This window comes from Chelonia mydas, chromosome 3, assembly GCF_015237465.2.
Source record: "Chelonia mydas isolate rCheMyd1 chromosome 3, rCheMyd1.pri.v2, whole genome shotgun sequence".
Taxonomy (NCBI): Eukaryota; Metazoa; Chordata; order Testudines; family Cheloniidae; genus Chelonia; species Chelonia mydas.
The window spans coordinates 24,317-40,269 of NC_057851.1; the positions used below are offsets into that span (position 1 = coordinate 24,317).

The 15,953-nt window shown below is 47.3% G+C and overlaps 1 protein-coding gene across 1 annotated transcript in view; it reads right to left on the reverse strand.

Moving 5' to 3' along the window:
* Window positions 1-10,542, reverse strand: part of LOC102938172 (zinc finger protein 501) — a 29,158-nt gene extending 18,616 nt beyond the window's left edge. The window contains exons 1-3 of the mRNA XM_043541926.1: window positions 10,467-10,542; window positions 4,899-4,966; window positions 4,072-4,198 (exon numbers count right to left, since the gene is read on the reverse strand). Coding sequence (XP_043397861.1) covers window positions 4,072-4,198; window positions 4,899-4,922 — 151 coding nt within the window. The 5' untranslated portion in view covers window positions 4,923-4,966; window positions 10,467-10,542. The remainder of the gene's footprint in view (window positions 1-4,071; window positions 4,199-4,898; window positions 4,967-10,466) is intronic.
* Between the last annotated feature and the right edge of the window lie 5,411 nt (window positions 10,543-15,953).

The window sequence follows — 15,953 nt, forward strand, 5'->3', positions numbered from 1 at the left end:
CCCAGCTTCTGGCAAACAGAGGACAGGGACACCATCACTGTCCATCCTGGTTAATAGCCATTGATGGACCTATCCTCCATGAATTTATCTCATTCTTTTTTTGAACCCTGTTATAGTCTTGGCCTTCACAACATCCTCTGGCAAATAGTTCCACAGGTTGACTGTGCGTTGTGTCAAGAAATATTTCCTTTTATTTGTTTTAAACCTACTGACTGTTAATTTCATTTGGTGACCCCTAGTTCTTGTGTTATGAGGAGTAAATAACATTTCCTTATTTACTGTCTCCAAACCCGTCCTGATTTTATAGACCTCTATCATATCCCCCCCTTAGTCGTCTCTTTTCCAAGATGAAAAGTCCCAGTCTTCTTAATCTCACCTCATACGAAAGCTGTTCCATATTCCTAATGATTTTTGTTGCCCTTCTCTGTAACTTTTCCAATTCCAATATATCTTTTTTGAGATGGGATGAACAGATCTGCATACAGTATTCAAGATGTGGGCATCCCATGGATTTATATGAGGCAATATGATATTTTCTATCTTATTATCTATCCCTTTCCTAATGATTCCCAACATATTGTTAGCTTTTTTGACTGCTACTACACATTGAGTGGATGTTTTCAGAGAACTATCCACAATCACTCCAAAATCTCTTTCTTGAGTGGTAACAGCTAATTTAGACCACATCATTTTGTATGTGTAGTTGGGATTACGATTTAAAATGTGCATTACTTTGCATCTGCCATTTTGTCACCCAGTCTTGTGAGATCCCTTGGTAGCTCTTCACAGTCAGCTTTGGACTTTACTATCTTCAATAATTTTGTATCATCTGTAAACCATCTAGTCCTGGTAACTTATTAATGTTGAAATAATCAATTTGTTCCAAAACCTCCTCTATTGACACCAACGTGGGACATTTTCTCCAATTTGCCAGCTGCAAAGAATGGCTCGGGTGGAGGAAAGTCCCTCAAATTCTCGTCAGTGAAGACTGATGCAAAGGATTCATTTAGCTGCTCTGCAATGGCCTTGGCTTCCTTGAGTGTTCGTTTAGCATCTCAGTCACCCAGTGGCCGCACTGATGGTTTGGCAGGGTTCCTGCTTCTGATGTGACTTAAAAAAATGGTGTTAGTTTTTGTGACTTTTGCTAGTTGCTCTTCAAATTCTTTTTTTGGCCTGCCTAATTATACTTTTTACACTTGACTTCTCAGAGTTTATGCTCCTTTCTATTTTCCTCAGTAGGGTTTGACTTCCAATTTTTAAAGGATGCCTTTTTGCCTCTACCTGCCTTATTTACTCTGTTGTTTAGCCATGGTGGCATTTTTTTAGTCCTCTTACTGTTTCCCTGCCCCCCGCCCAATTTGGTGTACACATTTATTTTGAGCCTCTATTATAGTGTTTTTAAAAAGTTTCCATGCAGCTTGCAGGCATTTCACTTTTGTGAGTGCTCCTTTTAATTTCCATGTGTCTAGCTTTCTCACTTTTGTGTAGTTCCTCTTTCTGAAGTCAAATGCTACTGTCGTGGGCTTCTTTGGTATTTTCCCCCCTCACAAGCATGTTAAATTTAATTACATTATGGTCTCTATTACCAAGTGATTCAGCTGTATTCACCTTGTGGACCAGATCCTGTGTGCCTCTTAGGACTAAATCAAGAATTGCCTCTCCCCCTGTGGGTTCCAGGACTAGCTGCTCCAATAAGCAGTCATTACTGGTGTCTAAAAGCTTTCTCTCTGCATTCTGTCCTGAGGTGACATACCCAGTCAATATGGGGATAGTTGAAATTCCCAATTATTATTGTGTTCTATTTTTATAGCCTCTCTAATCTCACTGAACATTTCATAATCACCGTCACCATCCTGGCCACATGGTCAGTAGTATATTCCTACTGTTATACTCTTATTATTCAAGCATGGAATTTCTATCAGAGATTCTATGGCACAGTTTGATTCATTTAACATTTTTTACTATGACAGGTTTCAGAGTAGCAGCCGTGCCACAAGTACTCCTTTTATTTTTTTACTGTATTTGATTCTATGTTTTCTTTCACATATAGTGCCACTCCCCCACCATCACAACCTACTCTGTCATTTCTTGATATACCATGTCCTACCGATTATCACTCCACCAAGTTTCTGTGATGCCTATTATATCAATATCCTTATTTAAAACCAGATAGTCAAGTTCACCCATCTTAGTATTTAGCCTTCTTGCGTTTCTATACAAAAACTTATAAAATTTGTCAATATTTAGTTGTCTGTGATGTGATGTAATTGAACAGGACTCTTTCATTTGACCGTTTCTCTTCAGCTACTACCTCTCCTCTTTACTAGGATATAGAGAATTCCCATGAAAAGATCCTCTCCTAAGGGATTGCTCTGTCCGAACCATATGTTCCTCTACACCTAGTTGCCTTTCCCCCAGCACTTAGTTTAAAATCTCCTCTATGAACTTTTTAATTTGACATGCCAGAAGTCTGTTTCCATTTTGGCTTAGGTGGAGTCCATCCTTCCTGTACAGGCTCCTCCTTTCTGAAAAGACTTCCCAGTTTCTAATAAACCTAAAGCCCTAGTCACTACTATCATCAAATGACGAGTCTAAGGGATTGAAATTCACATGTGCAGCAAGATTACACCCACAGGGTTTCCAGCAATCTGCTGTCACAGTAATTGATTGGCACAAGAGGACATGCTATGGCCATTGAACCTGAGCTACACCATGCATCTGAGTCTGAGCCCTATCATTGACAACTGTCAAACAATGTGTGTTGTGTATTATTCTTATATGCTGTAGGAGTTTCTCTTGGAAGTTTTGCCCTGTTACCAACATTTCTGTATTAAGAACAATATTTTAAAGTGCTCTCAAATCTACACAGAGATATTGGACTCGTTGCTAATTAAGAGTTTTGCCAGCATAGATCTGCTGGTTAGTAGTGTGAAAAATCACATCCCCACCTGACACGGCTTGCCGGCAAAAGTGCAAAAAAGTCTATTAAAAAGAAATCAAGGAAATTAAATACCCATAAACAACATTAAAGCAGAGTTAAGGTTGCCCAGTGCTGCCACATGCCTTTCCAAGCATGTGGTTGGTGGCAAAAGTTAAAACCTCTGAAAAACAGGAAATGAAGGACTAAACTACACACCACCCCTGCAATGCAACCTTAACTCTGCTCCTACTCCCTAACCCTGGAGCTACCAAATATCACTGGGAATAGGTCAGTAAGGGTGGTGCAAAGATTAACAAATTATCCAAGGAAGTGGCAAATTTTCTATCTCGTGAAGTCTTCAAGTCAGGACAGAATGCCTTTCTGGAAGATGTTTTCATCAAACACAAGGTATTCGGCTCACTACAATGGTAACTGGATGAAACTCCATGGCCTGTATTACACAGGAGGTCAGACTAGATGACCTAACAGTCTCTCCTGGCCTTAAAATCTATTGATCAATAATCAGTGGAAGGAAGGACTAAGAACATGCCATTGTTTGTGTTGTGTTCTACAAATCTGAATACAAGCATTTATCCGCATGCACTCCAGCTGTGTGCACTGTGTCACTAGTGGCTTTACATGAACAGCAGAGGGATTAGTTGGAGCAGCTTGGCAGAGCTGTGACTGTGATATGAAGAGAGGTGCATGTGAAACTTGAAGGAACAGGTATTCCTCATTTCAGTGCTGAGTGTTGTAGATAGCATCAATAAAGGTGCACAAGGGTGTGTTCTTGCCACGAGGGTTGTCAGCTGTCTGGTGACATACATGCTAGTGGTCTCCAGGGCTCAGTAAGTGGTAAGTGAAGGCAGTGACTCAGAAGGAATCCTCACTGCAAAGGTAAAGGGGTGGTGACATTATGAAAGTCAGAGATGGACCGTGTGCAGTAGGCTCAGTGTTTGAGTGCAGGCCAAGGATAGGTAGCTTCTGTTCCCAAAGTGTTCTGTAGTGCGGAGGGTAGAGTGCTAGTCTATGTGTCATTGGCCTGCTGGGGTGTTGCTGAAACAGGGCAGAGTTGAGGTTGCATTGTGGGGTGTTGTGAACCTTAATTCTTCATTTCCCCTTCTAATAACCGAGGGGATAGGAATCCTTACCCAACGAGGTCACATTCTCATAGTTCTCCTGCATGACGTCTCTGTAGAGGGCTCTCTGAGCAGGGTCCAGCAGAGCCCACTCTTCTTTGGTGAAATACACAGCCACCTCCTTGAAAGTCACTAGCCCCTGAAAGAACAAGAGCCCCGCACTCAGTACCTGCTGCCCAGTGACAACCCCATCATTCACAGGGCAGGAGAGCCAATCACATGGAAGCTCTTGGAGGCAGGCAGGCAGCAGAGTTCCACCCCCACCCCATCAGAGCAGCCAGGAAGCATCAAGGTGAGGGGAAAAAGAGAGCCCCTCTCCCATTCTAGCAGACAGAGATGGCAGGGGTCTTCACATTCATCACTCACCTACTAGCCAGAGGCTGTTTCAGGAGATGGAGCCCCCAGCAGGACAGAGACAACTCCCTGGTGGCAATCCCAACACCCTCCCCATTGCCAGCAGCCGGATGGGAGGGGATGGGGTGTCTTTCCTAGGCCTCACTGTTGGGTGCCCCTTCATATCTTATAGCATCCTCTAGCTGGTAGGTTGAGGCTCCAGAACTTGGAGTTTCCCCAGACCAGTCCAGCAGGGTTGTTTCCTGTTCCACAAGTTAGGGAATTTCCACAAGCCCCCTGGGTCTGTTGCTAGGATCCAGGCCCTACAGTAAACAAATCCCAGCAGGGTTGTCACACCCTGTCCTCCTCCCCTTCTGCACACTCTGTATTTCCTGCCCCCTCCTCCCTCCAGACCACCACCCCCTCCAGAAGTGCCCAACTCCTATGTATTTACTGCCTTTCTCCCGCCAACAGGATCTCACCAGCAACTCCCTGATAATCCCTACCTGAACTGGCTCCATGGCAACCATTTCCCTTCCACGTCCTCCAGAAGGATGGGATGTTATGCTGCAGCCTGTCAGGGCAATTGGGGACACGTCAGAACAGTAATGTCATATCACAATTCCCCCCGGCTCTTTCCCCGCAGACTGATGTTCTAGACTCTGTCAAGCAAATAAATAACACAATTTAATTCAAAACACAATTCAAAATGGGAGTGGGGGGCGGTCTTTAACTACCCAGACACCTGTTAGAAAAGGAATTCAACCAAACACAAAGTGTCCAATAAGTTCTTGGAATGTGTTGAGGACACCTGTTTGCTTCAGAAGATGGAAGTAGTAACCAGGGGGACAGGCAGGAGTTAGTTAGGAAACTGCAGGTGGAAAGCAATATGGGCGAAAGTGTTCATGAAATGATGATTTCATGATTCTAAGAGAAGGAAGGCGTTAGAGCAGGAAAATAAGGACAATGGATTAAAATTCAAAATGACAAACTGGAGAAATGGTCTGAAGTAAATAGGATGAAATTCAATAAGGACAAATACAAAGTACTCCACTTAGGAAGGAACAATCTATTGCACACATACAAAAGGGGAAATGGCTGCCTAGGACGGGAGTACTGTGGAAAGGGATCTGAGGGTCAGAGTGTTGAGTGTTTATATCGTTCCAGCAGATTTTTCTTAAACAAATAGGTCCACTATGGCTCTTCCAAATTACTGCAATTAATATAGATCCGTTATTTCTTTTCCACGATTTTCCAAGTCTTGTCCGCAACTCAGCTGCAATTATTTGAAGATCATACTGCAATTCAGGTAGGGTCTTAATTAATATTAACCAAGAGGAGGAAGAAACAGAAACCACAACAGGGAAAGAACAGGTTAAAAAAATATTTAGATAAATTAGATGTATTAAAGTCAGTGAGACCTGATGAAATTCATCTTAGGGTACTTAAGGTATTAGCTGAAGCAATCTCGGAACCATTCACAATTATCTTTGAGAACTCCTGAAAGACAGTGAGGTCCCAGAAGACTGGAGAAGGGCAAACATAGTACCTATCTTTAAAAAGGGGAACAAAGAAGACTAGGGAATAAAGACCAGTCAAGCCTCACGTAGGTATCTGGAATGAACAAATTATTAAACAATTAATTTCTAAGCAAATAGACTCAGAGGACAGTAAGATTATAAATTATAGCCAGCATGGATTTTCAAAAACAAATCATGCCAAGTTAATCTAATTTCCTGCTTTTACAGGGGTACTGGTCTTATGGATCTGGGAGACAATGTAGACAGGACATATCTTGACTTTAGTCAGGCTTTTGAGACAGGCCTCCATGATATTCTCATAGCGAACTACGGAAATGTGGTGTACATGAAAGTACTATAAAATAGATGCAAATTTTGTTGAAAGGCTGTACTCAAACAGTAATCATTAGTGGTTCACTGTCCAACTGGGAGGATGTATATAAGGCAGTCTACGGGGGCCAGTCCTGGATCTGATACTGTTCAATATTTTCAGTTATTACTTGGAAAAACAGACTGGAGATCATGGTTTCTAAATATGCAGATAATACAAGCTGTGGGGGGTCACAAGCATGTTGGAGGACAGGATTGAAATTCAATATAACATTTACAAACTGGAGAAGTGGGCTGAATGAAAAGATGAAATTCAATACAGACAAGTGCAAAGTAATAGACTTAGGGAAGGAAAACTCAATGCACAACTACAAAGTGGGGAATAACTGGCTAGGGAGTAGTACAACTGAAAATGATCAGGGGTTATAGTAATCACAAATTGGAGCAGGGTCAATTATGTGATTCGATTGTGAAAAAACCTAACTAAGCACTGGAATAGATTAGCAACAGAGGTGGTGGAATCCCCATCATTGGTGGTTTTTAAGAACAGGATGGACAACACCTCAGTGCTGAGGCCTGGACTAGATGACCTCTCAAGGTCCATTCCAGCCGTACATTTCTACGATTCTATGCTGGGGAAATGTTTGGTCACTTTATTATAGCATTGACCCAGCCCCTCCTACCAGGACTAAACCACTAAGTCATTTTGAAACCCTCCCAGTAACAAAGTCTGGGAACCAAATGGGAGAGAAGAGCAGAACAAAAGGAGTGACTTTGGGGGATTTCCCCTGACATCATCCCCAGGGCAGCACATCTCACTGCAAGGGGAACAGGGAGAGTCAGGAACTGGCTTTTCCTTTTTCTGCACCTCACTTGCTCACAGGAAAGCGAATCTGCCCAGGAATGTTGCAATAAGTGTGTTTGGGCAGGCTAGAGATCTGGGAATCTCTCCCCCCAATTATTTCTCTCCCTGCCCCTTTAGGTCTCACTCTCTTTTTTCTCCTTGCGTTCCCCTTCCCCTGTCCTTCCCTTCTGACAGTCAGACATTCCTGGGTGTTGGCTCTCCTATGGCTGGATCAGTTCCTGCAGTTACTATGGGGAGGAGAGATGTGGGGTGAAGAGGGGCTGTTTGTGCAGAGTCACTTTCATGCACATCCCAAGCACGTTCCCTGAGGTCTCTATCAATCACCTGGAGTCTCTGGTTCAGATGTTGGTGTGGGCAGAGCCTAGGGTTGACCTATGGGTAGGGCCCTACCAAATTGACAGACATGATAAACGCGTCACAGACCGTGAAATCTGGTCTCCCCCCATGAAATCTGGTCTTTTGTGTGCTTTTACCCTATACCATACAGATTTCACGGGGGAGACCGGTGTTTCTCAAATTGGGGGTCCTAACCGAAAAGGGAGTTGCAGTGGGGGTTGCAAGGTTATTTTAGAGGGGTTGCGGTATTGTTACTGTTACGAATTACACCTGGTAGGACACGCACACAACTGCTGCGAATTACACCTGGTAGGACACGCACACAAATGCTACGAATTACACCTGGTAGGACACGCACACAAATGCTACGAATTATACCTGATAGGTCACGCACAGTTTGAATCTAGGCTGAGGCACATAAACAAAGTCCACAACTGCAGAGTTCCCAAAAAACACTAAGTTTATTACGCTCGAGTGTGGTGCTCCCCTGCTAGCCAGGAGGGGACCCCGAATACAGATTATACAAAGGTTACATACTTTTTAGCAAAGCATGTTGCCCTCGTGCATCGGAAACCTTAGCCAATAAACAAACCCTTTTCTTATCTACCACCTATCCCTGCTTGGTGCATTCCTCCTGCTAAACCAGTATGTTAATTACACAGCATGGTCCTAAAGCCATGCATCAGTAACTTTTATTATCAGGATGGGAGGCCTCACATCAAAGGCCAGGAGACAGGGAGTTAGGGGCTGACAAAAAAAAACAGATACTGGGAGTCAAGGCAGGCTGGAGACAAGGAGGAGGATTTTCACAGGAATGCAGTATCTAAGGAACACGCCTCCTGGTGCATGATGTGCTTGTTTTTAGACAATGGTGCGCCCCAAACCAAAATGGAGTCACATGTGCTAACTTTTCCTTAACATCACCCTTACTTCTGGCTGGAAAGCAACAGATGTTGGCCAGGCACCCAGCTCTGAAGGCAGTGTCCCACCAGCAGCAGCGCAGAAGTACGGGTGGCAATACCATACCATGCCATGCCATCCTTACTTCTGTGCTGCTGCTGGCAGTGGCTCTGCCTACGCAGCTGGGCTTTCGGCCAGTAGCTGCTGCTGCTCTCCAGCTGCCAAGCTCTGAAGGCAGCGCCGCCACCAGCAGCAGAGCAGAAATAAGGGTAGCAGTACCACAACCTCCACCCTACAATAACCTTGTGACCCCCCCACACACAACTTCTTTTTCGGTCAGGACCCCTACAATTACAACACCGTGAAATTTCAGATTTCAATAGCTGAAATCATTAAATTTACGATTTTTAAAATCCTTGGACCGTGAATTTGGTAGAGCCCTACCTATGACACTAATTGCAGCTGGAGAAAGTCCTCACCTTGGCTGGGCACAGAGGAAGCTTTACTCACAGCCACTCCCCAGCCCAGATCCCACCAGGGAACAGGAGCTGCTCAGCCTAGGCTCCCAGATCACAATAGAGGCAGCAGTGTCTGACCCAGGAAGCTCAACCCTAATATCCTGAGCAGAGAAAGAGAGAGAGAGAAACTGAGTATCTTTCCCCCCTTTAGCAACAACTGAAACCCACTCCCCACAGGGACAGATCTTATTTGCCCCCACATTAATTTGGAGTCACTCCTTGTCCTTCCCTACAGTGACTCTGGATTGACACTGGTCTCAGTGAGACCAGAAACATGGGTCAGTAGGGATGAGGCCAGAATCCTTTTAAACAGATCACTGCAGAAGGGGGTTATAACCTCCTTCCACCCTCCCTCACTCCTCATATTCTGAGGATTCACAGAAACAGTTTTCCCTCCAAAACCTGCTGTTGCTGCACTTTTGAAAGGCGGGAGGGAAGCAAAATCTGTGATGGTTTCATATCAACATTTGATAACTTTCTATCCATTTATTAGGAGCCCTTGCCAGCCATTCACACAGATGTAAGTAGCCCAGCATGATGCTTCTTTAACAGGAGAATGGACAGCATGAAGAAGCCAAAATTTTTAAGACATTTCCAGGCCCTGTGACTGGAAAATAATGGCTACCATAGACCCACCCCGAGCAGTGCTACAGGAAGCAACCCCTCATGGGGACCATTCATCATGGGGTTTTCTGGGGGATACTACTGGTGACTGTGATGAGGGGAAAGTGAGGGGTTAACACAGTAGCATGGAGATTCTCAGCTACTCTGGGCACTGCCTGGGGCAGCAAGGAGCCCATCACAGAGTGAACCCCTCATCCTGTGCCATCTGTGGAAAAGAAAAGGATCAGCCAACTACTGTCCTGTGAGCAGCTGGGAGACATTGTTCTCCAAAACAGGTGGAGGCTTCTGGCTTTGACGTGTATTAAATATGGGGAAAGTCACTTTCATCAGCCAACGTTTTAATGGAGATAAAGGGGGAAAGAAATGAGTCTCAAACAAGAGGGGAAAGTTGACCATTTAGTCCCATGCAACCGCCAGGATAGAGAATGGCTCAAGGCAACAAATTCCCTCTACAAATGGATAAGTTGCCGCAACTCAACACGGGAATACCACAGCACTTTTTAATGGACATTTGATAAATACACGGGGAAAAAGGGAAAATCTGATGCAGTTGCAATCGCCGTTCGGTCATTACACAGAGAAGGGTTGAAATGTGAAGAATTTCGGATGAGTTTTCACAAGCAAGAGAGAGGGAAGTGGGAAAATGTGAGGGCTGGGGGGTTTTCTACCAGTAGGGTCCCTAGCCAGTAAAAAGAAGGGGTAAACCTGAGTGACTGTCACAGCATTATTAGATGGAGAGGAAAGGGGTGAAACGCCCGCCAGGATTTTCTCTCCTTTGTGCAGCATGTGAGCCCAGGCGGAAACTGGAGGGGATTGCCAGTTATTGTGGGATCGCTAGCAGGACAGAGGAACTAGCCTTGGAGAGCATTTCACATCGGGGGCCAGTCACTACAGAGGAGGCGGTGGGCAACACGTTAGACCCTCGTAGGCTCCTTGCCTAGAGACAAGCTCAAGGTCCCCCACACCTCAGGCATATATCACCTCCCCGACCCGCCACCAGGCGGGGAAACGAGCGGCCGCCAATCAGGGAGCGGGGCCGGTGCACTGATGAGCGAGCTACCCCTCGCTGCGGGGGGAGGGATAGCTCAGTGGTTTGAGCATTGGCCTACTAAATCCAGAGTACTGAGTTCAATCCTTGATGGGGCCATTTAGGGATCTGGGGCAAAAACTGGGGATTGGTCCTGCTTTGAGCAGGGGGTTGGACTAGATGACCTCCTGAGGTCCCTTCCAACCCTGATAGTCTATGATTCTATGACCCCTAGAGAGAGAACTACGTTTCCCAGCGTGCCCCGGGAGAGAGGCAGGGCACATGGGCCACTTCCGCTTCCTGCGCTGGGGACAACGTCACTTCTAGCCAGATGAGCATCAGGGACTACACCTCCCACCCTGCCCCGCGGGCGCTTCCGTCCTCTCGGGGCCAGCCTTGAGGTCAACCTGACCCTCCCCCCCATCAAATTGTGATTCCCTTCCCCACCCACCCGTCTCGTAGTAATCCTGCCCCCACACAGCTCTGTACCTACGTCCGCCTGTGAGCCGGTGTCTGTGCCGCAGCCGCGAGAACGCCTCGCTGCTCCGAACCCGGAGGCAGGTTCGGCTTCGCTGACTCAGCCTGCACCGTGCCTTGCGTCAGGGGCTTGGCTGGCACTGAGCGTGGGCGCACCCGTGGCGCATGCTCAGTGGCATCTGCTGAAGCTGCTGCCCTTACTCTGCCCTGACTTGGCATTAAGGGGGCGTGGGCAGAGTCTGGGCAGGGGGCGGAAGCTGACTGTGCAGGAGTGTAAAGCAGCAGGCACTACATCTCCCATCATGCATTGCTTCACTTTTCCCTCCCCACCCACCCTGCTTCTCCTTGCTGGGGCAGCCTCAACCCTGAGTTTGTGGCCCCAGAATTTCACACGACCCCAAGCACCCCTCATAGAGATTGCAGGCGTGGTGGCCCCAGGGGCTAGGGTCACGAGTTGATGGGAGGATTGGGTACCCTGGGGCGCTCCCTGCAGACTTGGGGAGCTATAAAGAAGGGGAAGGTGGCCGTGCTCATGTTCCCAGACTACCAGAGAGACAGGGTGGGTGAGGTAATATCTGTTATTGAACCAGCTTCTGTTGCTGAGAGAGACAAATTTTCCAGCTTACACAGAGCTCCTCTTGAGGTCTGGGAAAGGTACGCAGAGCATCACAGCTACATACAGTGTGGAATCCTCTGCCCAGAAGACCAGACATTCCAGTACTGCTGGGAATTGCATGGTCCCAACCCCAGTGCCTAACCCAGAGGTGGCTGTATCTTAGCGCCAGGCCACCAGGGGTCACTGCCCCAAAAGGGGTACACACAGGCCACTACCCAACCTGACCACCAGGGGTCACTTCAGTGATGGAGGAGGGATACATGCAGGGCATGCCCTCATCTGGCCACCGGGGTCACTACTCCAATAGGGAGATACACAAAGGGCATTGCCCCACATGGCCACCAAGAGACCCTGCTCCCATTTGTAAGGTACATTAATGGCACTGCCTTGCCTGGCCACCAGGGGGCACTGCCACAATAGTGGTGATGGACAGGGGGGTTCACACAGGCCACTGTCCTAACTGGTCACCAGAGGTCACACAGCATACAGTGTCTTAGCTGGGCACCAGGGGTCACTGCCGCAATGGTCGTGGGAATATAAATAGGGCACTGCCACACCTGGCCACGGGGGGCAGGAGGGGATGGGTCACTGCTCTAATTGGTGGCACTAGACATAGGGCAGTGCCCCAGCTGGCCAGCAGGGGTCACTGCTTCAGTGTGTGGGGGAGGGAATAACCAGAGGGCACTGCCTCACTTAGCCACCAGGGGTCACTGTACAAACAGAGAGAGAGACACAGACACAGAGGGCCCACCTAGTTAGCAGGGGTCACTGCCCGAGGTGTGGGAAATACACAGGCTACTACCCTGTGTGGATACCAGGGATCGCTGCCCCCCCCCCTCCCCATGTGTGTGCAGGGGAGGCTGGGTGATACACACAGGGCACTGCATCAGTGGGGAGGGCTACACACAGGGTATCGGATCAGGGTCTGGTCCCAGCCAGGCTGGTGTCTGTGGTCAGACCAGGGTCAGAGGAAGGGGTAGGTAGGAGGGAGCAGAGCACCCGCCCCGCTGACAGGAGAGATGGGAATCCCATCCTCCGCCTGGCTTGTGGGGTGGGGCTGCCATGGCACTGCCCTGCAGCTCCCCCTCAACTGCCCAGCTTGGGGTGGAAAAGCCCAGTGCTGCCCTGTGGCTCCCCTCCTATGACCAGCTTCGTTGGCCCCGGACCGGGGCAGCACCGGAGAGGGCATTGGTCTTTTCAGTTCCTGCTGCTCAGGAGTTTCCCAATCTGAGGACTCCAGGGGATGATTTATTGCTCTCATCTCCCCTGGCCGTTAATGTCCACCCTCAGCTGCTCCACGGTGCAGGCTTTCTGCCCTGCATTTACTCTCCAGATACCTTAATGGGACCCATCACCCTGATACCTGGGAGCAGCCATCTCCTCCCTCAGCTTTTCAGGCCTAAAACTCTCTAAGCCCCTCTCACAATGTACAATCCTTTTGCACATTCATCCCACTAACTCACTGGGCCAGCACCCAGAGCATGTCCGGGGAGAGGTGGAGATGACACCTGTTCAGCTTCAGCCATGCAGTCCAGTTGGGATAGAGGAGATCCAGCCACACCCTTCCTAGCCCACCTGTGAGCTGCTTGTAGGAGGAGGAGCCTCTCTGCATATCGCTGACCCCGAGCTCCCCAGTCCTTTCAGATTCCGGCCTTCGTTCACCAGCTGAAGGACTGTTAGCGAGAGAGGTGGTGCAGATCAAGCATCGCCTCTGCCAGAAGAAGCAGACACAAGAAACCCAAGATCCTGAACTCCCACTGAAGTACAGGCAAGGACGTGATAAGCCTGGAGTGGGGTGTGTGTGCTGTGCAGGGGAGAACAGGACTCATTTGTCTGTATAGCACCAGGGCAGGGTGGGTTTGGCTGTACAGTACCAGAGTGAGTTTGAGGCATGTGGCACCTGCAGTGAGTCCATCCCGTCTGGAGCTGTCCCTGTCTCTACCGGTTCCTTGATAGTGGCTGGGTGCTCTCGCTAAAATTAGCATGCTACCCTTTTTATAGTCACTTACAATAGCTCCCCTCATTAATTAACATTGTCTAGCTTTTACCATATCTATATTTCTGATACCTTAATTGATATGCCTTCTACACCCTCATTGGCTATTTAATATTAAACATCTGTGTAAGTGCCATTACAGTAATTATCACCATAGACAGCCTCCTTCCCAACCATTCATATTTCATCTAAAACATTCATTAAAACCAGTTAGACATAAACGTGTCTACAATATGGCCTGGGGTCCTGTCCTAACGTACCTCTAAGCTGTCTCAGTACACTTCACCCACTATTTACCAGGCCTCACCAATATCAAGCCTAAATTCAGGCCCAAAAGCCTGTTCTCCACCTACTCTTCAGCACATTTCTGTTTAACACAAACATCACTTTAGAAGTTACAAACATTGAGAAACTGATTGGGAGTTGAAATACCAAAAATCTTGTTTTCCTCTTCCAATTTATGGATAAAAATAAGTCTGACATCTACTAGGTCCAAAACCATGACAGCCATAGTGACCAGAAACAATCAGTTCAATTCACTAATTACAGATCATACTTTGCTTTTAAGAAATCAGTTAGTTTGAAATACAGATATGTTTTGTTAAATTTTTTTATGTATCAAGCACATTTAAGGAATTTGACTTAACCAATAAAAAAAACAACTTTCAAATGCTGGTTTTATTGATTTATATCTGAATTCCAACCTGCAGCACTGAAAGCTCCTTCTACAAGGCAAACTGATAAACTTGTGTACGTTGCAATTTAACCAGACCAAACCCTGGCGCCCTTCTGGCCTCTGGGAAAGGGGGTTGTTACCTCCCAGGGGCTGAGGAGGTTCAGATAGGGACAGGATCCCATACCTCCAGCACCCAGTGGCGGCAGGAAGCAGAAGACTACAACTCCCAGCATGCAGTGGGATGCTACCAAGGAAGGTTCATATGGGTCTGAGCACAGCTGGTGAGTCAGGGGGCAGCACTGGGGCTGAGAGGGGGTGGGCAATGATCCTTGCCCTGGGGGGATGGCAGTGCAATTTGAGCCCTAGTTGTGCCTGCAGAAGGGTGAGGGGGCATCCGTTCTGTCAGAGCCCCAGGGTGCACCTGGGGGGCAGCCCCCATCTGGGGCAAAGGGAATGAGACCCCCAACCCCTCCCCCCCCGTAGAGATCCCCAGGCAGCTCCCCTCTAGTGTCCTGGCCCCACGGGGGTGGAAATATCCCCCACAATGTCAGCTGGAAACAGGATTATCTTTCATGTCCTGTCCAAAACGCTTGTGTGCTGCTGCCATTTGGCTGTTAAACAGCCCACATACTCCACCCCTGAAGCGGCTGCATCTTAGGGCTGGGCAAGGGGGTCCCTTTATAAACGTCCCCAGCCATACCCCACCCCAGAGGTGGCTTCAGCTCAGAACCAGGCGAGGGGTCCTTGAATAAATAGCCCCCTGCACCCCACCCCACCCCACCCCAGAGTCAGCTGCATCTCAGGGCCAGGTGCAGGGTCCCTGTATAAACAGGCCCCCCACCCCTCTCCAGAGGTGGCTGCATCTCAGAACCAGGCAAAGGATACCTGTATAAAGAGCCCTGACCCCCAAGGCGGCTTCATCTCAGGGCTGGGCGAGGGGTCCCTGTATCAACAGCTCCCCGCATCCCACCCCAGAGGTGACTTCATCTCAAAAGCAGGCGAAGGGTCCTTTTACAAACAGCCCCCTGCACCTCAACCCACCCCAGAGTCAGCAGCATCTCAGCACAGACTGCAGGGTTCCTGTATAAACAGCTGGGGTGTAAAATAGCTGGAAATTTTGAAGGCATGGGAAAAATGAAAATGTTGGGAAAAATTGAAATATCTGTAGTAGTTACTTGCTTATCAAAATTAAACTTTATTTATTTCTTTAAGAATCAGACAGGTATTATGTATAATTTAGTTAGCACATAACAAAATCCTGTTTAGTATATTTCTGAAATAAGTATAAATCATTTAGTTTTTATTCAAAAAATAATGACAAATATACCTAATATTGGGGCTGAATCTGCGGCACACTAAAGCACTTACATGTACTTTTTTGCCTATATTTGAACAAAAATATATAAAGTTGACAATAGAACACATCAATATTGTTGTAACCAAAGAGGAAGGTTGTAGCCTGTGGGCTCAGAAATGACCTGACATTATCATGCAGAAACAGAAGAAACTTGTGTTTCTAGAGAAACATTTGATTAATTGTAAAAATGTACTAGTTATTAGTAGACACCATTTTTGAAGGACTGAAGGGCAGCACTAAAACATTATTTTAAACATAACTCTAAAAATGCTTTCACTGTTCTTTCTGTATAAATAGCCCCTGTGCCCACCCCAGAGGT